Here is a 24,361-nt window from a genome sequence, read left to right on the forward strand (position 1 = left end):
ATAATCAGTTTTGGCTGTCCTAATTCATGGTCACACAGTAGTCACTATGAGTTTATTAAAACCAACTGTCACTTATTTTTCTACTCAAAGTCCTAATGCCTTTAAAGCTGTATTCTCCATACCATGGCTGCAAGATCCTACACAGTCTAGCTCCTGCCTGCCCTTCTCACCACATTATGTCAGCTTCAGCACATGCACCTTCCTTCATTCAGATACCAAAACCCACCCAGCTCCCCACCAGTCCAGAGTGTTGTACACACACTCTCTTTCTGCCTTTAATTCTTGTCCCTATTTTTTCCTAACTGTGTTCACTGAAAATCTATCTTAACTCTTAGCTTATTAGGCATTCAAATGTTAAATTATTAAATTTGCTTGTATAACTTGTTTCAGTGTCTTTGTGAACTGAAAAAAAAATGATTGAGCATAGAGACCATGGCTGTTGTGCAAATCCTTAATGCCTTCCCAGTGCCTTCCCCAGTGTCCAGGCCATGATCAGTGATCAATACATATTTACCGAGTGATTAAATCCAGTCACATTTAAAAGTACCCATTTGATGTCAGCCACATTTGAGTTTTTCTTTCTGCGTTGAAACCTTGTAAAAAAATATCAAGAATCCATAGATGATATATGAAACATGAATTGATGAAGGCAAGCTCTTGCTGATACTGTATTTGTTCCTGTCATCGTTCTTGTCATCACCATCACTATTATCAAGACCATCACCATCTATGTTAGGTTTGCTTTTGATGGTTCTGTCACTCAAATGAAACCACTGTCCTTAAATGATAAATGTATTATGCAAAACCAAAGAAGTTTAAAGATTTGGCTTAAATTTGCTTTGTATTAATATCGAGAGTTTGGATTTTATTCTGAGTTCAATGATTTACTTAATATAACTTTGAATTAAATTTTTTTTAAAAATTGAAAAAATTCAATAAACACATGCTTTCTTACTCATTAATAAAGCATAACAATGACAACAAAAAACCCTCAAGATTAATGAAGTGCAAATGGGTCAGTGGTTTGGATAATATTACTTTTATCTCCTCCCGAAAGAATCAGGCAAGTAACCATGTTTTGAGTTAAGGAAAACATTGTTCCTTAGGCACTGTTAAGTGGCCCCTTCTTCCATCCTTTTCTCAGCCCTTATGTCAGTTTAGATCCTGGAACACCTACTATTAGGCTGGGATGTGATTAAATAGAGATGGTTTTAATTACTCCAGCTCAGTAACTCCTAAAAGTGGTGATTTTGCCCTCAAGTGACATTTAACAATGTCGGGAAACATATTTGGTTGTCACAACTGGGTTGGTTAACAGAACAGGTGCTACTGGCATCCAATGCTTAGAGGCCAGAACTGCTGTAAAACATCCTACATTGTCCAGGACAGCTTCCACAACAAAGAATTTCCCAGCCCAAAATGTCAAGAGTGCTGAAGTTGAGAAATGATTTGTGGAACAAAGAAAGAGAACAGTCAGAAATCAGTACATGAATATGTGTTATATGAAGTTCAGAAATGCATTAAACTTGGCTTGCTAATAGAAGTCAGAGTAGTGGTTAACCTTGAGTAATCAGAAATAAAAACATTACTAGAATTCAAGTAATGTTTTATAGTTTGATCTGGGTGGGAGTTATAAGGATGTATTTATTTGTAAATAATTAGGTACCCATATACTAAAGTCTCCAGTAGACTTCGAACTTCACCTGCAACATTGGCTCTTCTTGGCCTTCAGACTAAAACTGGAACATCAACTCTCCTGGGCCTGCTGGTCCACCTTGTCAGTTTTGAACTTGATAAACTCGGTAATTATGTGAGCCAATTCCTTTAAATAAATTTACTTCTACATATATACATATCCTATTTATTTGGGGCGGGATTTTTTGTTTGTTTTTTAAGAGAATTTTATGAGTTTATTTTTTTGTTTCATTGTTTATGCTATTATAGTTGTGTCATTTTCCATCTTCGACCCTTCTCCACCCACCCACCTCCCACTCCCCACACTGTAGTCAGTTTCCATGGGTCCTTCATCTATGTTCTTTGACTAATCACTTCACCTTCTTTCAAACAGTCCCCTCCTCCTTCCTCCCCTCTTACCACTGTCAGTCTATTCCATGATTCTATGCCTCTGGTGTCTTTTTGCTTATTAGTTTGTTGTGTTCATTATATCCTCTTATAAGTGAGATCATATGGTATCTGCCTTTCACCAACTGGCCTATTTCACTTAGCATACGGACCTCCAGTTCCATTCACACTGTCACAAAAGATAGGAATTTATTCTTTCTTTCTGCTGTGTAGTATTCCTTTGTGTAGATGTACCACTGTTTCTCAATCCATTCATTTAAGGATGGGCACTTAAGCTGTTTCCAACACTTGGCTATCGTAAATAGCACTGCTATGAACATAGGGGTGAATAATTTCTTTTGAATTGGTGTTTCAGGATATTAGGGTATAATCCCAGTGGTGGAATTGCTGGGCCAAAAGGCAGCTCCATGTTTAGTTTTTTGAGGAAACTCCATAATGTTTTCCACACTGGCTGCACCTGTCTGCATTCCTACCAACAGGGAACTCTTTTCTCTACATCTTTGCCAGCACTTGTTATTTGTTGATTGATTAATGGTTTTTATTTTGTCAGGTGTGAAATGATATGTCATGGTGGTTCTAATTTATATCTCTCTGATAGCTAGTGATGCTGAGCATTTTTTATGTGTCTATGGGCCATCTGTATGTCCTCCTTGGAAAAGTGTCTTTTCAGGTCTGTTGCCCATTTTTTAACTGGATTGTTTATCTTCCTGGTGCTGAGTTATACAAATTTGTTTTGTATTTTGGAGATTAAACCTTTGTCTGATGTATTATTGGCAAATATGTTCTCCCTAGTACATGCTTGGTGGAAATGCAGGCTGGTTGCAGCCACTGTGGAAAACAGTGTGGAATTTCCTCAGAAAACTAAAAATGGAACTGCCTTTTCACCTGGCAATTCCATTGCTGAGATTATACTCTAAAAATCCTGAAACACCAATTCCAAAGAACCTATGCACACAATGTCCCTAGCAGCACAATTTACAATAGCCAAGTGCGGGAAGCAACCTAAATGTCTGTCAGTAGATGAATGGATCAAAAAACTATGGTACATTTACACAATGGAATACTATGCAGCAGAAAGAAAGAAGGTGCTCCTACCCTTTGTGACAGCAAGGATGGAACTGGAGAGCATTATGCTAAGTGAAGTAAGCCAGGCAGTGAAAGACAAATACCATATGATCTCACCTATAAGTGGAACCTAATCAACAAAACAAACAAGCAAGCAAAATATAACAAAAGACACTGAAATAAAAAAGAAACTGACAGTAACCAGAGGGGAGGGGAAGGAGGTAATGTAGGGTTGGGGGAAGGCCACCAAAGAACATGTATAAAGGACACATGGACAAAGCTAAAAAAGGGGATAGGAACGAGGGTGGGAGGTGGAGATGCATGGGGCACGGGGAGGAGTGGGGAGAAATGGAGATAACTGCATTTGAACAACAATACAAAAAGAAAAGGAAAAATGGCAAAAAAAAAGAGACCAGAACAAAGCAAAACATTTCTCACCATTTCTATTCAATGGTGTACTGGAAGTCCTACCTAACACAGTATAAGAAAAGGAAGTAAAAGGTATGAACAGTTGGAAGGAAGAAATAAAAGTATCAATTTTTAGAGACAACATGATTACCTTTTGTTCAGGGACATTTTCCTTGAACAATCAACTGGACCAAGAGTGGACATATTCAGTCCAGCAAGAACAAGTGGAATAAAAATTGTAGTCATAGAATAACACTGCTGAGTGAAGAAACTCCACTTCCAAAAAAGGAGCTGTTAAGTAGAACTTTCCAGTGTTGATGTATCAGTCATGTTGCAGTCATGGAAACAGAAGCCACTTCAGTTTGTTAAAACATAGTGCATTTGTACAGTTGATGGAGGAGCTGAGACAGAAGCAGGGCTCATGAAGCAATCCAGTGGCTTCAATCCACTGGAGAAGCAACAATCTCAGGCTGGAGGGACAAGTCATAAAGCTATGATATAAAATCCCAAAAGACTAGGTCTCATTGCACATATTGATGTCAAACAGAGCCTATATTCTAAAGTTGGAGCAGTGCAGGAAATGAGTTTCCTCCCAGATACCACCTGAGGCACAAAAGAGGTAGAGGAACCCAAAATTGTCATTTCCTCCCACTCGTGCTTTTCACCCATTGCCTGCTTCATTAGCTAGTCCCTGCAGGCAGCCAGCTGAACCAGAGAGGTGGAATACAGTGCTGTGGCTGCCATTCCCACTGCAATAGCGAGCAGCAGGAAAGGGAACAAAATGATCTTAGAGCCAATCAGGCAAAGGCCAGCAATATGTCCACCCCAGAAACTGGCGTTAGAGACAGAGAAAAGTATCTCAGGAAAAGGGCAGAGAGAGGTGGGGCTGGCATCAGTTGGAAGAAAGGGAGATCATTGGTTGGATTGCAGAAATAGATGGAGGAAGACAGAAACAGACAGAGAGAAAACATCAATGTGAGAGAAAAAAGCATTGATCATTTGCTTTCTGTATATCCTCCCTTATCAAGGATTGAACCTGAAACCTAGTTTTGGAAGCTCAAATTTTGAGAACAGGTTGTGGGCTGGATTATTTTTCCCAGAGGACCCTTTCCATGTCTTGCAGGTGTTTATTTCAAAATGTGGATGGTCCCGGGCAAGTGAAGATGGAGGCAGAAGGCATTTTATGAGTGAGTGGAAATTTATAAAATCAACAAGTACAGCAGGTCCAGCAATATATTATGCAAAACCAACTACAAGGCGCAGGCCTGGCTCTGTTTCCATCACCAATACCTTCACCATCATCATTTTTTGTCATAAAAGTACATATGACCAGACCCTGTAAAGTCAAGCTCCACAGAGTCACTTGTATAAAACCTGGTTAGAATCACTGGCAAGTAAGACTACTTCTTTCTCCAGGTTTATCCAAACTCTCCTTGAGTTTTTTTTCTACACTTATAGAGGATATGAAGAGCTAAAAAGGTACATAGTTTCCAGTTTAAAATTTTGGAGCTCCCAAAGATAGGCAGTAATTTTAATGTACAAAAGTTACCTTTTGTTTTTTTATCTGAAATACTGAGATGGAAATGGACTTGACTCAAAATTTCTTTTTGATAAGAAACATGGAGTGAAATTTTTTCAAAAAAGGGGCAGAGAAAAATTTATGTCAAAAAAGATCATTTTTAACAAGATTATTTACCTCTGATAATCACTCAAACCTAAGATAAGAAATCATTCTGAGTATTAACAAGGTCAGGAATTTTTGGATTAACTGTGTTTTGGGACTCTGGAGTACAGAGCTATAAAGCCCAAGCCCTACTCTGTGAGGGAGCTTGCCCATGGTACCTGCTTCCCCTAACCCAGCTACCGAGAGCCTTGCATCAGCCTAGTAATGTGCTCTTTCCACCTAGGACCTTGTCTGTGTTCTGGTTCCGTGGTTCCCAAGAACACAACACTCTCTGCAAAAGTCTTTATTCTTTTGTCTATGAGTAATAAGAAAGATATGTATCCCTCTAGTCATAAACAAATGTTATACTTATTTATCTTATTATTCATCTATTTATTTATCCTAGCAATCACCATGCACCCTGGGTTTTGCCATGCTCAAATGTTATCATTTGTGATCCTTAAGACTCAATAATGAATATTTCCTCAACAAACAAGCAATTATATTTCCACATAATTAGAATTAGATTGAAGCTAATTTAGAAAAGGACCATTGGTTTCTACTCTGAGCCTTAATCACTACCCACAAAAGAAATATTTTTTTGCAGCATTTATTACTCCCTAAATAATATTACTTATTTTTATTTCTTTTATAATGTCTCTATCAAGTATAAGCTGCATGAGGACAAGGCCTTTACCTTTTCCTCTTCAGAAAATATAGAACAATGGCAGGTAGAGCACGAGAATTTAGCAAAAATGTAAATAATTGAAACTAAGTATTTCTTATTGAGTGTTCAAATAGATGTGTGAATAAATTAACTACTTCAGAAGCCTTCTTCATTTAGGTCGTCAATTCAGGGTGTCTTTAAAGGATTAAAACAGATATTCCTATAGAAAAGCTGGCTTTTTCATTAAACCCTACCATTTAGTGGCTACCTGTGCATTACAGTGTGGTATCTCTCCTAAAAAATATTCATTTTTCCTCTGAACACATGAAGTCACAGCTGGATGGAGTAGTTCAAAATCTCCAGTGGTGATGTGTTAACACCCTCACAGAGGTGGAGAGACTGTGCCACCCAATGTCACAAGACAAGTTTCCGTTGTTCTGCCAGCCTTGAAATCACCTTGGAGACCTTAGTCTGGTGTCTATAAAACAAACTATTTATTTCCTCCAAACTTTGGAGTGTTGATAGAATTTTCACTGCTAAAAAAAATCCTTCATGTGTCAACCTTCTGTTTTTCCAGAAGATGGCTTTTAGCACATTTTGTAACTAAGCATACTATGAGGAAATATCCATAAAAATATGCAATGGTTCCTGTCTTCAGATGAGCTTTACTTTTATATGAAAACAAATACAAGATCCATGTTAATTTTACCTGGGACAAAATGACATTTATAATCTGAATCCCTTGTGCCCCTACTTTGACAGAGACTGGACAGTGATTGAAGTAAACATAATTTATTAATCAGATCATAGTAATAGAATAGGCTGTATAACAAACTCATAGAAGATTCATGTACTAAAGTTTCCTTATAAGGATTTTATAGAAATTGGCAGTTGCAGCTCCTGCTGAACCAAAAAATGACCCTGACCACAAGAAACTGGGTAGGTGTCAGTGACTCATATCAGAACCAGGGTTTATTGGCAGTGAACTGGTGGACAGAACAGTGAAACTACATGATAATGCACATAGGACGTAACAGTGTAACCACCCAAAAGCAGAACTGAGAAACTGCACTTCACCAGAAATTCCTTAGTTCCTTCTTACCACAGTTCCCCTATGTAAACTAGCCAGGATACCTGAGATGCTGAGATGGGCTTTGAGATGAGAGTCTCTCATCTTCCAGGTTGCTGGCACCTGAATAAAACCACTTTACATCAGCACCTGCCTCTTGAATACTAGTTTTTAAAATAGCGGGCAGCTGGACCTGCATTCAGACACAAGACTGTGATGTTTTTCCCATAACTGGTATCACTGATGACTTATTAAAAGTCATCAAATTGCTTGAGCATTTCCATTTCCCCAGAACACAGGTACCAAGTAAATGGGTAGAGATCCCCTAGGGGGAGGAATGGGAAAATTGCTATCATTAGTCCCTGTCCCAGAGTTGCAGGGCCCTTTGCCTTGGGATGCTGGCACACTGATCTCTAACTAACAGCCTCTAGGACTGGGAGAAATAAATGTTTATTGTCTAAGCCGCTCAATACATGGCAATTTGCTATAGTAGCCTGAGCTAAGACAAACCATGATGCTCATTACTATCATTGTATGTACCTGGCTTCTGATATTGAAGTGCCAATACCTGGCCTCCATGTATAAACGTTTATCATCCCCCACACTAGCAGGGGTATCCAGTCCTGCAATGGCATATGTCCCTTCTGGTTCTTGCCTATGGCAAAGAGGCCACCACTGCACTTCTAAGATGATAGAATCCCTCTCACCAGTGCATATTCTTATGTTTACTGGTTTGAGTTTCACACCTTAAAAGTGTAGTCCAAAGATAGGCAGAAGAGGATAAGTTAGCTGAGACTTCAAAGGGCAACATGAAAGTTTATATCTTAGTTTTGAAACAAATATAAAGGATCAAGACCCAAGGCTAAAACGAAAACAAGACGAGGATTCAAATTTTATGTTTTGTAGTATTCTGACCTTTGAGCAGACTAATGTCATTTCTAGAAGCAATGAACACTTTCATTATCTGATAGCCAACTTCACATTCTCTTCTTAGTATCTATATTAGTATTCCATTTTAATTTTTCTTTCTTTATTTTGAACTTTATTTAAAATGTTAATACAAGCTTTCTTTATAAAATTCAAAATCTACAGCTTATCATGAAAAGCATGTATGTTTTCCACCCCTGATCACATCAATCCTCTCCAGAGAAACCAATGTTACTCAGTTCTAATGAATCATTGCAGAAATATTCATGTGTACTTATGAATGTTTGCACACAATAGTTACACTTATTTATAGTAAACACATTACACAGGCTGGTTTGTACTTCATTTTTTTCTCTGTGTGATATATTTTGAAGATTGTTCTATATTGGTACAAATAGAGTAACACTTTCAACTTATTTACTGGCTACATAATATTCCAGTATATGTACATGATAAATTTATTAAAGATTTTATTTATTTTAATTTTAGACAGAGGGGAAGGGAAGGAGGAGAGGGAGAGGAACATCAGTGTGTGGTTGCCTCTCACGCACCACCCCCTACTGGGGACCTGGTCCGCAACACAGACACATGTGCTGACTGGGAATCGAACCAGTGACCCTTTGCTCACAGCCCACACTCAATCCACTGAGCTATACCAGCCAGGCATGATAAATTTATACTACTAATTTTTATAGATGGATATTTAAGTAGTTTTAAAAATCTGGCCATTAAAAGCAATGCCTCAATAGATTTTATATATATTCCCATATAATTTTGCACATGTATATTTCTCAAAAGTAAACATGCTATATCAAAATGCACATGCACTTAGTCCACCTAAAGTGGGCTAGGCATTAATATTCTCTAACAGGCACTTTTTATGTTTAAAATTTGTATGAATGAAAAAACAATCAGTGCTCCTTCCTGCCGGCTCTGTAGGTTCCAGCCAGTGAGAACCATCTTTAGTTCTACAAACCTACTGTCTCTGGTGCTTTTTATATTTGCCTCCCCAGGGTAAAATGTTGTCTCTAGTTAATGCTGCTCCTCCCCCCTGTCACTTGCTGGCTATAACTTTAGCCAAGTCATTTTAATCTGTCTCTGCCTTTCAGTTCAGAGGTGTATATACAAAAAAATAAGCCAGAGCATATACCTACATTTTATAATTTCATTAAATGAAGAACTAGATCTTTTTAAATAGTGAGCTCATTCTTGTCACAATATTACCAATAGGTTTAGCAAACAATATTGGAATGAGTTCCATGATAATCATACTCAAGGTTTCTGAAATTAAATGACTGTCATTTCCAGTTTCAATCGTATTTCTCAACTGATTTATCTCTGCATTCATAGCTTCAGATTTCTTCCTAAATTGTTCAGTAAGCAGATCTTCTTGTACCTAAAAAAAAAAGGGAAGAGAAAACTTTTTAAGTCCCCATTTTTCCCCCAAAAATACATTTTGTATTAAAGTGTTTGGTCAAACTACATCTCTTTTGGTCCTAAAATTGTTCTCTCTTACTAAATCAAAGAGAATTTTCTAACAAGAAATATTTCTTGCCTTAAACCTGAACATTGAAAGGAAGCATAATTTATAGCTTCATCAATATTCCTACAACCATTAGGGATTTACTAGAATGTTAACCCTGGCATGAGGACATATGTAGTATGTTTTGGTCAAATTTGACAGTTGAGAGGTAGCCTTTATCTGCTTGGACTAATTTTTAGTCTCACTTGAGATGTTATGGTCACTGAAATTGGAGAGATAATGGGAACTTACACATTGTTCTATAAATTTGCTGTAATCATGTCTGGAGAGACAATGAGAGAATTCCCCCTAAACTATATGATAACCTGGGAGAGCCACAGGAGAAAATAATGAAGCAAGTTTGGAAGCAGTCCCTTCCCTGTGTTTTGAAGTCTGAACATTTCTGATAGTTTATCGTCACCATAGATATACCTCAGGGCCTTTGGGTTGTTGTAGGGTTCTTGATAATTGGCAGTGATCTTGATAAAGCAAAGCAGTTGCTGGTCACAATAAACACATTGTTTGGAATGCCTATTTAAACAGGCCTCATAAGGTCATTTCAAAATCTCCAAAAATAACAGCTCAAATCCTATTCGTATTCTCCAAGGGAAATGGAGGAACCATGCCAATTCTAAAGTCTCAAGAATCAAAGTAATATAAAGTAAAATTCAAAATGCTCTTAACAAGAATTAAAAAGAAAGCTTTAAAGAATTTAGGATTTTAGTAAATCAGAAGTGGTAAATGTGCTTCCTTTGATGATCTTTCCACCTTCTCCAACCCACCTGAGGGTCCAGGGCAATGACCTTCGAGCATTACTGCAGCCACAGCAGGACTTACCTTCAGTTTATGCTCCAACATCATAGTCTGCTCTCTAATTATGTTCTCTCTGTCTTGCTCCATCTTCTCCTTCAGTTGGGATATGTTTTCCTCGAGACTCCTCCTCTCAGCCTCCCTGTGTTGCTCCTGCTCCTGCAGTTTCTGTTTCATCAGCTCCTGCTCCTTCTCAGCAGCCTCCTTCCTGGCCCGCTCCTCTGCCCCAGGGAGGTTTGAGAGAGGCAAGAAAATTAAGTGAAGTCTGATCTCTACCTTTCTGAGATCACAGACCAAACCAACCTGGAGGAGAGGTGGGAAATCTCTAAACCAACCCCCTTGACCACACCATCAACAGCATAGTTCAGAATGTCATTGGAAAGGCCTGACTGGTTGATGTTCCTGTGGCACTCTCAGATTTTGGAGAATCTTTTCCACAGAAGAAAAAGAGCTCTTTTTTGGGGGAAAGTGTTTTTTTCACACCTGTTGAGGACACTGTAGGAACCTGCCCTGCCCCATACCTGCCATGGCCTTCTCCCCATCTGTGAGTGCTTCGTCTGCCTGCAGAATGGATTTCTCTATGGTCATTTGTGACTGCAGGAAGCTCTGGAGGACCTCGTTTGCCTAAGGAAACAAGCAGGAGCAAAGTATTTCGATTTCTACTGGGAAGAATAATGCAACAAGAACAAGTAAGTCCATAGACATTTTTCTTCAGGATTAAAACTGTATCATGGCCCTACACACAGTGTCTAGACTCCTTAGAGTGACCAGAGGTTCTCCATACCCACTGCGTCCTCTCTCCCTCCTCTCTCCCTCCTGTCTCTCTCCCAGGGCTCCTTCCTTCCCACACTCCAGGTTCCAGCCAGTGGAAACCATGCTCAGTTCTACAGACCCATTGTCTCTGCTGCTTTTTTATCTATATTTGCTTCCTCAGGGTGAAATGTCTCTAGTTAACACTACTCTCCCTCTGTCATTTGCTAGCTGTAACTTGAGACAAGTCATTTTAACCTATCTCTGCCTCTCAGTTCAGATGTGTAAAATGTTCACAAAAAGTACAAATGCTTCTTCATTTTATCTGAAGAATTACATTTAAAAGTCTAGGGAAAGAACACTACGCTTATACTAATAACAGTTCAATATACATTAGTTCCACTATACATATCATTATTGCTTTTTAACATTATTACATGTTGCCATTACCTATGTAGCCAACCTTCTCGGGTTCATGAGTATTATAGTGATGTGCAATTATCTATGTACTTCCTTTCTTACTTTTGATCAGCTTTAAAGCCAAAGAGTCTGACTTGAAGTTGTAAATCATCAACATTTGGCACATTAAATGTCAAGTTGCTGAATGAAGAGATGAATAATTTCTGTGCTGCCTGTTGCAGAATTCAGAAATCCACACTCATTTGAGATTTAATATTTCTATTCTACCTAAGAAGAAAAACAACTAATAGGACTTAAGGACTAAACAGTCATAATATCACCATGCTCTCATATTACCCACAACAGGTGCTGTGCTCTCAGACTTTCAGGAGATCCTCCTGACTTTAATCTGTAGGATCCCCATGCTCCCATATTCCTCACCTTCACTCCTTTCCTGGGCACATTGCAATAGTCCCCTTTAATCCTTTCCTTTGTTTCCAAGTAGAGCTTGTGACCCCCAGGAACAGAGAAAGTTCCTGCTGAAATACTTTCCATGAGGGCTGCTGAAAGTTGATCAAGTTTAGCCTGGCAGTACTTAACAGATTCCTCTTCATTCTGCAGCATGAAGTTGTCCTTCTTATCCTTTATGATTTTCTACAAGGGAAGTATAGAAGGATGTCACCAGAATAAAAGAACAAAGGAAATAAAATTCCACAGAATCTGTCAGAAAGACATCTGGATGTGGTCTTTGTAATAAAAGCTTTCTGTTCCTGAAAGACATGGAATAAATGTGAAACCATAAGTCTTGATTTATTCATAACCATGAAAACTCTCTATAAGACTTGGGGAAGAATCTCAACCTCTCTGGGTCTCAGGTTCTTTATCTGAAAATTGGTAGTTGCATTATTTAATCTCCATGGGTCCTTGCAGCTGTAGCATTCAGTGATTCTATATTCAATGACACAATGATACAAAAGGAGCAATAGTAGGTGGAAATGACCTTGAATGAGGATCTAATAAAGAAATTTTGGTACCTGGGAATGGAGATGTGTTACAAAGTGACCAGTTTAGGAATGGCTTTTGGGTCATTCCTAGGGTATTCTGGGCAGGCTTGAAATCCATAGTAGTATTCACTTCAGGTGATATCTATGCTGATTAGGCATCAGGGATCAGAGAGTTTCATGATAAAGTACCTGAGCTTTGGGGCAATTACAGAAGTAATTCTCAGGAGTCATCTAAAACACTATTCTTCATGATAAATCCACACTACTTGATCCGTGAGTGAAAGAGGAGGAATGGGGTCACTAAAAGCACTTATAGGCATCATTCTTCAAAGGGAAGGGTCACAAAGGGTAAATAAGTATGAAGACAAAGTACCACAAGCTTCTTCTGGAACTCCTGCTTTTCATCCTTGAAGGACTTCTCCATGAAGATTGCAATGGCTTCCCTCTCACAGGCTGTGTGCAGATCCAGCAGCTCCTGGAGCGTGTCTGTGGGGAACCTCACTTGCTGCACCATCTGCTCGCTGTAGTGGTCAGCTGCCTTCTGCATGGCCGCTGAGTTCTCAATCTGGGCCAGAATTGTCACTGCATTCTCCAAACAAGGCACCACTCCACTGTTGATGGTGTCCACATAAGTTACCACCAGAGTCTGCAGCCCTAATAAGCCAGGAAATTTAACAGAAAAATATTAAGTTATCACTCAACAAATTGAAGTATATGAGACTATATTTCTGAATCACACACATATGCACATCCTACTCCTTCTACTATCATCCCTTTCATTTTCCTACTGACTATTCATTTGTATGGTTCTTCCAGACACAGGACTAAAAACATTAAATATTTACCTTCATTTAACATACAAAAATTTATCTGGAAAAGATAATTTCCTATTTAAAAATTAAAAGCAAAATTATTTATATAGGTAGATAGGTAAGGGCAAGTAAATGAAATTATATTTATTCCTAATTAAAAACTTTCCATGGATTTTCAGGGATGTATATTTATTCTTGGTTGGCTCTACACTCCCCAGATATATTTTATATTCTCCTAGCAAGTCACATTTTTTATAAAGAACTTTTCTTGAGAAAATAGTACATTCTATTTTTTATACACAGTTAGTGATTTCTTATCAATAGAGGACATTTTTTCAGAAATATAGAAGCCACAAATATTACTGATAATGCTTGCAATTTTGGGGAGAAACTTGTTAGCACTAAAAAGTGTGATAATTATAAAATATATACATATCTTCATAAAATACCAATGTCTATATGGCTGCAATTCTATGTAGAACCAAACAAAAATACTAGGAAACACATCATAATTTATTAAACATATATATGTTAGCCCCCACAGAATGTGAAAAGAAGACTCACGTTTCCCAGTGACCATGATTCCCTCTCTGAGGGTTTTGGTTCTTGACTGGGTATAGATGTAAGAGCAGAAATTCTTTGTTTGTTCCTGGAATTTAGGATCTAGTTCACTTTCTGGAACATTCTCAATATTGGCTAGAAGGTCTTTGTCCTTTGTTGGCTGATCAAAGACAAAACACTTCCGTTTTAGGAAGAAATGCCGGATGCACTCTCTGGGAAGATTGGCTATTTGGACTTTGGGATTTCCTCCTGAGGGTAAAAAGACCAGAGATTACAGTAGGAACAGTCCCAGAGCAAGAAACCTATAACTGTGCTGACACCTTGTTTTCCTAAATGCAGCCTTTTGTTTTGATTTTTTTCCCTTTGACTCAAAATGGCTTCCCCCAGTGTCCCAATTCATTATTCGAATAATTATTCAAAATATTTCAAAAGCAGTGATTAAAAAGACACATACTTCTTCACGTTCATTTAAAACATAAAGACATGTTTGTAGATGACTTTGCTATAGAGTCAATAGAAAGATGTATCCCCATTTAAAAGAAAAATATCTGTTTGAAAGATGTTTTTTGCTGAATAAGCTTTTTGATTTCTTCCATGATCGTATTGTTGACCCATTTACTGCTCTCCTTTGTAAAATATTAATTGACCATATAAATTTGGGTTTATTTCTGGGTTCTCTATTCTGTTCCATTGATCTATGTGTCTGTGTCTGTTTTTTTATGCCAGCACCATGTTGCTTAGATTGGTATGGCCTTGCAGTATAGTTTGATATCAGATAGTGTTCTTTCTCAACATTGTTCTTTCTCCATACTGTGAGGCTATTCTAGGTATTTTGAGGATCTGTATAAATTTTTGGAATATTTGTTCTAGTTCTGTGAGGTATGCCATTTGTATTTTGAAAAAGATTGAATTAGATAGATTCAATCTTTTGATTGCATTGGGTAGTATGGACATTTTAATTATGTTAATTCTTCCTATTTATGAGCAAGGTATATGATTCCATTTATTCGTATATTCTTGAATCTCTTCAGTGCTTCTATGTCATTTCTATGCACTATAATCTTTATTTTTTAATGAATTTATTGAGGTGAAATTGGTTTGTAAAACCATATAGGTCTCAAGTGTAAAACTCAATAAAGCATCATCTGCCTACTGCATCATGCACACATGGCCCCAAACAAAGTATCTTTCTATCCCAATTGTCCCACCTACTCCCCACCTGTCTTTCCCTCTGGCTATCACCACACTGTTGTATGTGTCTATGTGAGGTATGATCCCACTATTACCACTTTGCTGAGAGATTTTATCATAAATGAGTGCTAGATTTTATCAACTGCATTTTCTGCATCTATTGATATAATCATGTGATTTTTACCTTTCATTTTTATGTGGTATATCATGTTTTTTGCAAATATTGTAACAACCTTTCATTCTCAGGATAAATCCCACTTGGTCATGTTATATGATATTGTTCATGTATTGCTGGGTCCAATTTGCTAATATTTTGTTGAGGATTTCTATGTTCATCAGAAATATTGGCCCACAATTTTCTTTCTTTGTTGTGTATTTATTTGGACTTGGAATGAAAATAACATTAAAATAGCATTGGCCTGGACAGCCATCTGGTCTGGGACTTTTGTTTGCTGGGAATATTTTTATTACTGCTTTGATTTCAGTAGTTGTAATTGGTCTATTTAGGTTTTTCCATTTTCCTGATTTGGTTTTGGAAGATTGTATGTTCCTAGGAAGTTTTCCATTTCACCCAGGTTGTCCAAGTCATTGGCATATAATTATTCATAGTATTTTCTTATAATCGCTTATATTTTTGTGGTGTCATTTGTCACTTCTTTCATTTCTAATTTTAATTTTTAGGTCTTCTCTCCTTTTTTCTTGATGAGTCTAGTTAAAAAGGTTCATCGATCTTGTTTATCATTTCAAAGAACCAGCTCTTGGTATTACTGATACTTTTTTGTCTCTATGACATTTATTTCCACTCTAATCTTTATTATGTCCTTCTTTTTACTTACTCTAGGCTTTGTTTGTTGTTTGGCTCTAATCTTTATTATTTCCTTCCTGCTCATTACTTTGGAATATGTTTGTTGTTCTTGGTATAAGGTTCAATTGTGTATTTGAGATTTCTCTTGCTTCTTAAGGTAGGCTTGTATTGTCATGAATTTCCTTTTTAGGACTGCTTTTCAGTGTCTTATAAATTTTTGGTTATTGAAGGGGGAGGGTGGAACCAAGAGAGGGAAGTGGGCTTGGCTGGGGTGGGGAGTGGTAGGAAGAAAATGCAGATAACTATAATTGAACAATAATAAAGTAATTGAAATTTTTTTTGGTTATTGTTTCACTTTTATTTGTCTCACGGTAACTTTTGATTTCTTCTATGATTGTATTGTTGACCCATTTATTGTTCAGTAACATGTTCTTTAGCTTCAATGAGCGTTTGTGTTTTTCAGTATTTTTCTTGTACTTGATTTCTAATTTCATTGTGGTGGGAGAAAACAACTAATATAATTTCAATGTTTTTAAAGTTACTCAAACTTGTTTTGCTTCCAAAAATGCAATTCACCTTAGAAAATCTATCCATTGATGTCAATTAGGTTTTAAAATCCCTTACTATGACTGACTGTATTACTGTTGATCTCTTCACTTATGTCCATCAAAATTTGCTTTATATATTCAGGTGCTACTATGTTGGTATATAAATGTTTACAAGGTTTATATCCTCTTGTTGGGTTGATTTGCTTATCATTATGTAATGTCCTTCTTTATTTTTTATTATATAGGCTCTACTCTATGTGAACTGAAACTCCAGTCCATAGAGCTTTTCAGCTCACCTCTCAGCCACCATTTCTACAGATTTCATCTAGTCTAAAACACAAATGCAACTCCAGAAATGACAGACAGTGTTTAGCACCTCCCACCTTGTATTGTACCATCTACTGCCCAGTCATGCTCTCTCACCTGGAATCAGCTTCAAGGCATTCTCCAGGTACTCATCTTCTGTTATGGGATGACCCTTTAACTTCAGCTCCAGGGTGAAATCCCGTACGGTCCAAACAAAGTCTGGAAAGAAACTCACAAACTCCATGGAATCATCTCCTCCATCCGGTGTAGGGGAGGACTTTGCCCTGATGAGTTCTGTCAGCTCTGTCACATAACTAGGACCTAGTTAAGGAAAAGAAATTTCCCACCCACAATTCCCACAGTTCTCTAATAAAATTTATTATAAACATTAATCTTTCTCCCGAGGTCTCTTGTACTCCACCAAAGGCAACTAAGTGAGAGGAAAGGAGAAAGTGACTGGATCTCAACTCCCACAGACCCCAGGACCCATGGTGGTGTGGTCCCTGGAAGGATACTGCAGCTGCTCTAGGGCCTGGTTGGTGATGGTGCCCATACTGTTATAGATCAACATACTGCTCAAAAGCACAGCCAGGGCAAAGATCCACGAGTCATTCTTAGGGTCACCCTAGGAAGCATATTAGGGCAAGACATTTCAGAGTTTACCAGTAAAAAAAAGAGAGTTTACTATGTAGAAATTCATTCAGACACTAAGTCAATCAGTCTTTCATTTTTATTTCAGCTAATGTACTCACCATGCAAAGAGGTAAATTTAAAGACAGGCATAAATATAGGTATTAGCTTTGACAAATGCAATTAAATTTCTTGTCACTGTGATTTTTCACATATAAAAGAATTTTATCTTCACAGGGCTTTCATTTTATTCAACTGGATGACAAAAATAACATATAGAAAAACTAGTATGGTGCCTGGTGTGCAATTAGGTATTCAGTGTTAGATGTTAGCATGCATTCATTCTTCACGTTTGTTCATCATAGGCCATACAAAATTCACCATAGCTGGCACAACCGAGGATTCAACTTATATGCAATTAAATTCAACAAATGTTTGTAGGAGCTATTGAGTGTTTCCCACTGTGCTTAAGTTTCTAAAGGCAATGTTTAAAATGTTGTTACCTTTGAAAATGACTTATTTAAGGCAGCGACAAACATTATGATAAATACAGCAATGATGAAAAAATTTATAGGAGGTTTACATCTTAGTAATGCATATAGGCAGTGGATCCTATAGCTATAATATTAATTAAAAGTTTAGATATCTATCAAGGAAAAACAGAGCTATAAACACTGGAATAAAAATTACATATTATAAAGTTTTACTCAAAGTCTTAGTTGAGTGTGAAAGAATTAGTAGCATGTAGACTTGAAGAAATGAAGATAATTCTGGAAGTAGAAGGACTCACAGAAGCAAAGTTAGAGATTGTCAAATACACGGGTCTTTGGAATAAAATTATAGTTATTTGATTTGGTTGAAGCAAAGGGTAGGTCAAGAAATTAAGGCAGATAGTGAACCTGGTGCAGCCAGAGGAACGGCCTTAATGGCCATGATAATTTATTTGTATGGATTATAGCCAGCTGTGTCTCAATAATGATCTAATCAAGACATTATTTGTCTTATAAACAATCTAAAGCCATTCCCTAGAGAAACTATATAAACTGGGACATATACCTAGGAGACTCAATATGAGAGTTTGGGCGGGGCGGATAGCCACTTCATTAATTTATTTCCCTGACCTAAATTTTTAAAAGTAATCATTTAAGTTAAGAAGAAATGGCACTTACAACAAACAATAAATTATTTAGATAGCAAGATTATATCATTCTTTGATATGTAGATTTAAAAATAAACACAGAATTTTTAACTCTTCTTGGATAGAAACAGAGTCATACAAATTTAAGTACTATTCCCAAATAAGGTTCAAACTAAGGCAGAAAAGAAGAAATTATTCATTTCACCCACTCATAGAAAATTAAAACATTATTAAAAAAACAATTTTTAATGATGTTGTGGAACAAACATATGTTTTTTTAGAATCAGTGCATTCAGAGGTGTCGTAAAACCTTACAGACTGATCTGTGACTACTTAATGAACTTCACCATAGGGCTGTAGACTCTTTGCGGGCATGGCCTTTACTTTGGACACTAATATCTACAGTACTAATCCAGATGCTGGGGAATTATGTGTTCAGAATTGTTTATTAAATTGAATAGAACCAGAAATAAAAAAGGCTTACTCATTCTACCATGACATCTTACCTGGAAGAGAGAATCCAATAAACCAAAATTTGCCTTATATATATAGTTAGATTTCTAGATTTCAAAATAGATCACAGCTGTGAAATTACAAAGAATCATAAAACATTAAGAAGAAAATTCAGATGTAAAATACTTTATCTGTGACTCTCTGCCTTACCTTTTCTACATCACCCAGGCCCTCGGTATCCAGAAGGACCAGAGTGTGGTTAGGCTTGGAGGGGTGGGGCACACACCACATCCAGATGCCCTTGGTTTCCGACTGCACGGTGGAGCCTAGAGGGAAACCTGCAGTGGATGCATGAAAAGCAACATAAAACGAAAGTAGAAAATCTAAGCAGCCAAAGGCTACAAAGTCAGACTTGTTGTAAGTACCCCAGAATACAAAATGGTCCGTTCTCTACTTCATAAAAATGTCCTGCTGTGTGTGTCATTTATTCCCAGTAGAAGGGAGTATAAAGTGTAAGAATAATGTGAAGTAAGGACTCAATATGGAGGCAAAGAGGCATCACTGAACCACAAATAATGAAGGTAACTGTTTAACTATAACAACATTTTGAAAGACTGGTAAAATTCAAAACCAAATATAAGTGAATTAAAGACAAACCTGGGAATAGAATAAGTGGGAAAAAAATTAAAATGATATTTTTTTGCCAGAAAAAGTGATAAAAAAAGGTGTGGGGGGTTGGTAGCCTCAATAGTATATAAATTCTTGAAGAATTTTTGAGATAATAGGTATTCAGACATCTTTATATGTTGATGGAAATATTTCATAAGAAAAGCAAAATACGTTATGAGAGAGAGAAAGGAGACACAATTAAAAGGGTACAGTGTTTGAGTACATTACACAGATGATGTTTTATAGAATTGTACACTTGAAACCTATGTAATTTTATTAACCAATGCCACCCCCAATAAATTCAATTTTAAAAATTAAAAAAAAAAAGTACAGTGCTCAAACAAGTGAAAAGGCTAGAATCTTTGTATGGGTACATTTTCCTTAACAGAATAAAATAAAGAATATGGTAACAGAACACAATAAGGTAACAATTTAGTGGTGAGAATTAGAATTATAAGATTGTTTTACTGAGAGGAGTTTAGTTACCCATGTAACCAGGGAAGAAAACTAATAAGCTGTGATATAGAGTAAAAAAAAATGTCCTATGCACCCCATGTTCATAGCACCACAATTTACAATAACCAAGTGCTGAGAGTAAACTAAGTGCAGATCAGTAAATGAATGGATCAAAAAACTCTGGTACATTTACAGGATGGAATACTATGCAGCAGAGTGAGAGAAAGAGCTCCTACCCTTTGCAACAGCATGGGTAGAACTGGAGAGCATTATGCTAAGTGAAATAAGCCAGGTGGTGAAAGACAAATACCATATGACCTCACCTTTAACTGGAACATAATCAACAAAAGAAAAAAGCAAGCAAAGTATAACCAGAGACACTGAAAGTAAGAACAATCTGACAGTAACCAGAGGGGAGGCAGGAGGGGATAATGGTATGAAGGATTTTCAGGAACTACTGTAAAGGAAACATGGACAAAACCAAGGGAAAGGGTAGAAGCAAGGGAGGGGGGGCATTTGTCTGGGGTGCGGTGGGGAGTGGTAGGGGGAAAATATAGACAACTGTAATTGAACAATAAAATAAAAAATTTAAAAAAACATGTCCCCTGCCAGAGGACAGCACTCACCATGGTTCTGTCCTGCAAGACAGTTCATCAAGTAGGATTTGCCTGTGCGATACAGTCCCACAATGGCCACGACCACCACTGGCTGAGAAATCTGCTCAAGAATCTGTAGAGCTTCCTGATTCACTGATAGCTGCTCATTGATGTTTTCTACCAGACAAATAGGGGCTCTCATGTTGGGTCCAGATGCCATGGCAACCTGCCAACCTGGGAGAACATCCCAGTTGAAAAGAGATTATACTGTTACTCTCCATGAGGCATTATACAAAGCATCCATCACCTTAGGCTGTGTGAGTTTTCTGCTTTGTTCCTGTCACAGTAAGCATCGGCTAAGCCCCACAATGAAAAATTCATCGATTTTTGGTTCTGCCCTTACAGTGACTCTCTGCAAGGGCCAAACTGCTCCCAATGCCATAAGGACCTCTGATTGAATGTTGTTGTTGGCTCTGGGCGGCCAATTCTTATAATGCACTGGAGTGGGCCTACCCAATGTGAGGGTCATCCTCACTGAGAAGCAAAGCCGTCACCTTATGAGAACATCCTGCCACCAAACTTAAGACTTAACCAGCTGCAAAGAGGGCAATGAGGCTGCTGCTGAGGGAAGACCTGGCACTAGGATGACCTAATTCTGCACCCTCTGTGTACCATTAAAAATATCTATGTGAAAATATTAAGCGAGTCTGCATAATTCCTGGACATGTCTACCATAGGACTTTGTTAGGAAGGAGAAAGTACTACTTATTTTCCAGGAAGCACTGTGCTGGTCCTTCCCAATTTTCAGAACATATCAAGAATGAAGCTCAACTGAGAGGCATCCTAATCAAGTTTGGGTGTGAGTAGTGATTAACAGTCTAGTCCAGGGACAGCGTACTTATTTCCCAACTTTTAAGGATGAGACTGGGAGTGGAAATGAGGCCACAATCTTTACGCAGACCAATTATGTCTGGTCCATTTTTCTTTTTTCTTTCTTTCTTTTTTCTTTCTTTCTTCTCCAATAAATAAAGGCAATCCAGAGCTCCCTGAGCCATGATTGCTTTTGATTAAAAAATAAATGAAATTAAAAATTAAAATTTTTTAAATTGTGTAGGTGATAAATCTAATATAGAGTAACGATTGAGAACCATAAGTTCATCCTAATATACACTACAATGAGGAATATTATGCTCATGGATGAAGAAACTACCTCCACTGCCCGTACCCCACCCCCTTAAAGAGTCAGAAGACCCTGATTTCTCATTTCTCCATGCATCTGTCTGTTCCACTCCACTTGCAGCTGCCCTGGTTATGTGCCATGCTGCGAGGATGTCACCTCACAGCTACCTCTGCTCCAAATGGAGAAGCTGGGCTTTCCCAGAACTAAAGCCACAGCTGAAGCCTGCAGCCCAGACAATGAGGCTACAGGTGCCCTTACCACTGCATTCCTCAGAGACCATTTTGAGTCGGAAGTTGAGGGGTTTAAGCTCAAAACCAAACTGCATGCAAAAGAATGTTGATAAGTGAGCATTTCTGCCCCAGGCTCCTCAGGTCAGCTTGTCCAAGCACAAGCTCCCAGTTGTTTCCCACCCCTGCTTGCTCCCTTTCCTCCTCCCACTCTTCTGTTGCTAGTGTGTACAAGTTAAAACAAACTGAGAAATATTGTTATTTTTGCAAAGGAAACAGAAACAACTGAACCTAAAAACAGAAATAATTTAGGTAATTTGTTTGGTAGGGACCACACATTTGGAAACTGCAGGATTAAAAAAGGCTTAGACCTTATAGCTGTTTCTAACAGTTGATTAAAATACTTCAGAATGAATTAATTTCATCTAAATACCCCTTTATAGAATCTTCGGAATACTAAGTACGGTTAATACAATAAAGAGTGTTTTAATGTTTAGATTCTATGTTGAAGACCATTTTTTTCCTGGTTTCTCCAATATCCAGCAGGTGCCAGTCATCAAGAGAAGGGAGATGAGGGAAGTGGCCCTACCCTGCACCTCTGCAAGGGGGCGACACTAGTCCCTTAGGCCAAGAAAGGACTTCAACCCCTTCTGCAGATGCGGCAGGGCTCTGTGTGCAGCCTGGAGCAGCACATCCTGTGGACCCAAAGACGCTGAGCTTCCCAGAGCAAACAAAGGGCTTCCTCCCGCGTTCCCCAGCCCTCCAAACCCTGATCGGTTTCTGGCTGCCTTCCTGCCACCAGCGCAGACCCTTCGTCTACAGTGTGGGAAGTGCTCTTGGTCACGCATTGTCCTTTAAGAAACACGAGCGTGGAAAACCAAGTTTAGGACCGAACTTACGTGGCGTGGGAGCTGCAGGAAGAAGACAAGTTCTCTCAGCTGTCCTCGCTCTGCCCTCGCGTGCTTCTCCGGCTCCTGGGTCCTCTGGTACCGGCTGTTCTTTTTAGCAGCTGAAAATCAAGCGGATGTTAGAGCCAAGACGTTATGAGTGAGGCTGAGGAAAACCGAAATCGAAAGGACACGCGCATCCAGTGGTGTTAAACGTTAAGGGTTTTCCTTTTTGTTAGCGGAGGCTGGAGTTTCCAGTGTGGGGGAGAAACGAGGACCTCTTTCCTCCACAGCCTGCCTCTGAATCCGGCGCCCGTCCTTGCTCCTCCCTTGGCTTGGGTTCCCTGGATGAGCACAGAGCCCAGGCTGAATGCTATCCCCTAACAGCAGGCTGGCAGGTGTCAACAGCCTTGTCTCTCAGGGGTACTTTTGGGGGCAATTTGGGTGTTTGTTTAATTTTTCATTTAGACTATTCCATTTCTTTCTTGATTTTAAGTACTCTTGTTTTTAACTTGTCGTTTTCATTAAATAGTGGGTGTATACAGCTCCAAATTTTACAGTCCAGTGATAACCACTATTATTTTTACAGCATATTCTTCCACTTATGTCTTTGTGGTGGCTCTATGGGGGATACCAAAGGTCTGTAGTTTATATATTTTTAGTGTTTGTTTCAAATATGTAAAATAATATAAAAATACAAATTCCAAAGTGAATATTCAAAATGAACAAAGAAATCATAACAATCAACAAATTTTTGTTAAATCATTTTTTAATTTTTCAATTACAGTCGACATACAATATTATGTTTCATGTGTATACCACAGTGATTTGACATTATATAACTTCTGAAGTGATCACCATGATAAATCTCATACCCATCTGACACCATGCATACTTATTAGAATATTATTAACTACATTCCTTATGCTGTTCTTTACATTTTCATGACTATTCTGTAAAAACAGATTTGTACCTCTTACCCCCTACACCTTTTTCACCATCCCTGCAAACACCCCTCCCATCTGGCAACAGTCAAAATGTTCTTTGCACCACAAATATTGTCTCTGTTTTCTGCTTTTGTCTTCTGTTAAGGTTCTTCCCCTCTCATTTGTATTTTAGTATGACAATTAATTAAAAAATAAACTATGTGTAATTTTAAGGGATTCCACTATATTAAGCTACAGAATAAAAATTATACTCAAATAATCAAATTAGTCTTTTGCTACATCTGTTGCTTTCCAGTTAGAAAGAAGTAGGTATTTGTGTTATTGGAACAATTTTGTTTTAGTTTCATTGCCTATTTCTCTCTTCCTGAGATATTCTGAGGTTTCAAAGACATTAAAAGTGTTAATTTCACTTTCACAAATCAGTTTTTTTGAAATTGGCTCTTTGACAACATGGTAAAAACTACCAATAGCTAGATTTTAGATTTTAATTTCTGAAATATTATAAAAATACATTACTAAAATGAAAAACTTGTTCCCAGAAAGATATTATATTGAGTACAAGATCAGAAAATACATTGAAAAATTAAAC

At 37.8% G+C, this 24,361-nt stretch overlaps 2 protein-coding genes across 2 annotated transcripts in view; both read right to left on the reverse strand.

Moving 5' to 3' along the window:
• Nucleotides 1-542: 542 nt before the first annotated feature.
• LOC114496240 (guanylate-binding protein 6-like) overlaps nt 543-24,361 on the reverse strand; it is a 58,591-nt gene continuing 34,772 nt past the window's right edge. Inside the window, exon 11 of the mRNA XM_036026385.1 lies at nt 543-593. Coding sequence (XP_035882278.1) covers nt 558-593 — 36 coding nt within the window. The 3' untranslated portion in view covers nt 543-557. The remainder of the gene's footprint in view (nt 594-24,361) is intronic.
• Nucleotides 7,751-23,128, reverse strand: LOC114496610 (guanylate-binding protein 6-like). The gene is made up of 11 exons (XM_028512214.2): nt 22,838-23,128; nt 20,562-20,765; nt 19,021-19,148; nt 17,105-17,214; nt 16,707-16,903; nt 13,743-13,988; nt 12,740-13,020; nt 11,804-12,016; nt 10,735-10,837; nt 10,241-10,434; nt 7,751-9,277 (listed from the first exon to the last, which is right to left on the reverse strand). Exons 2-11 carry the CDS (start codon nt 20,749-20,751, stop codon nt 9,062-9,064), a joined length of 1,878 nt encoding a protein of 625 aa, XP_028368015.1. The 5' UTR covers nt 20,752-20,765; nt 22,838-23,128; the 3' UTR covers nt 7,751-9,061.

Source organism: Phyllostomus discolor, chromosome 5 (assembly GCF_004126475.2).
Source record: "Phyllostomus discolor isolate MPI-MPIP mPhyDis1 chromosome 5, mPhyDis1.pri.v3, whole genome shotgun sequence".
NCBI classification, from domain to species: Eukaryota; Metazoa; Chordata; class Mammalia; order Chiroptera; family Phyllostomidae; genus Phyllostomus; species Phyllostomus discolor.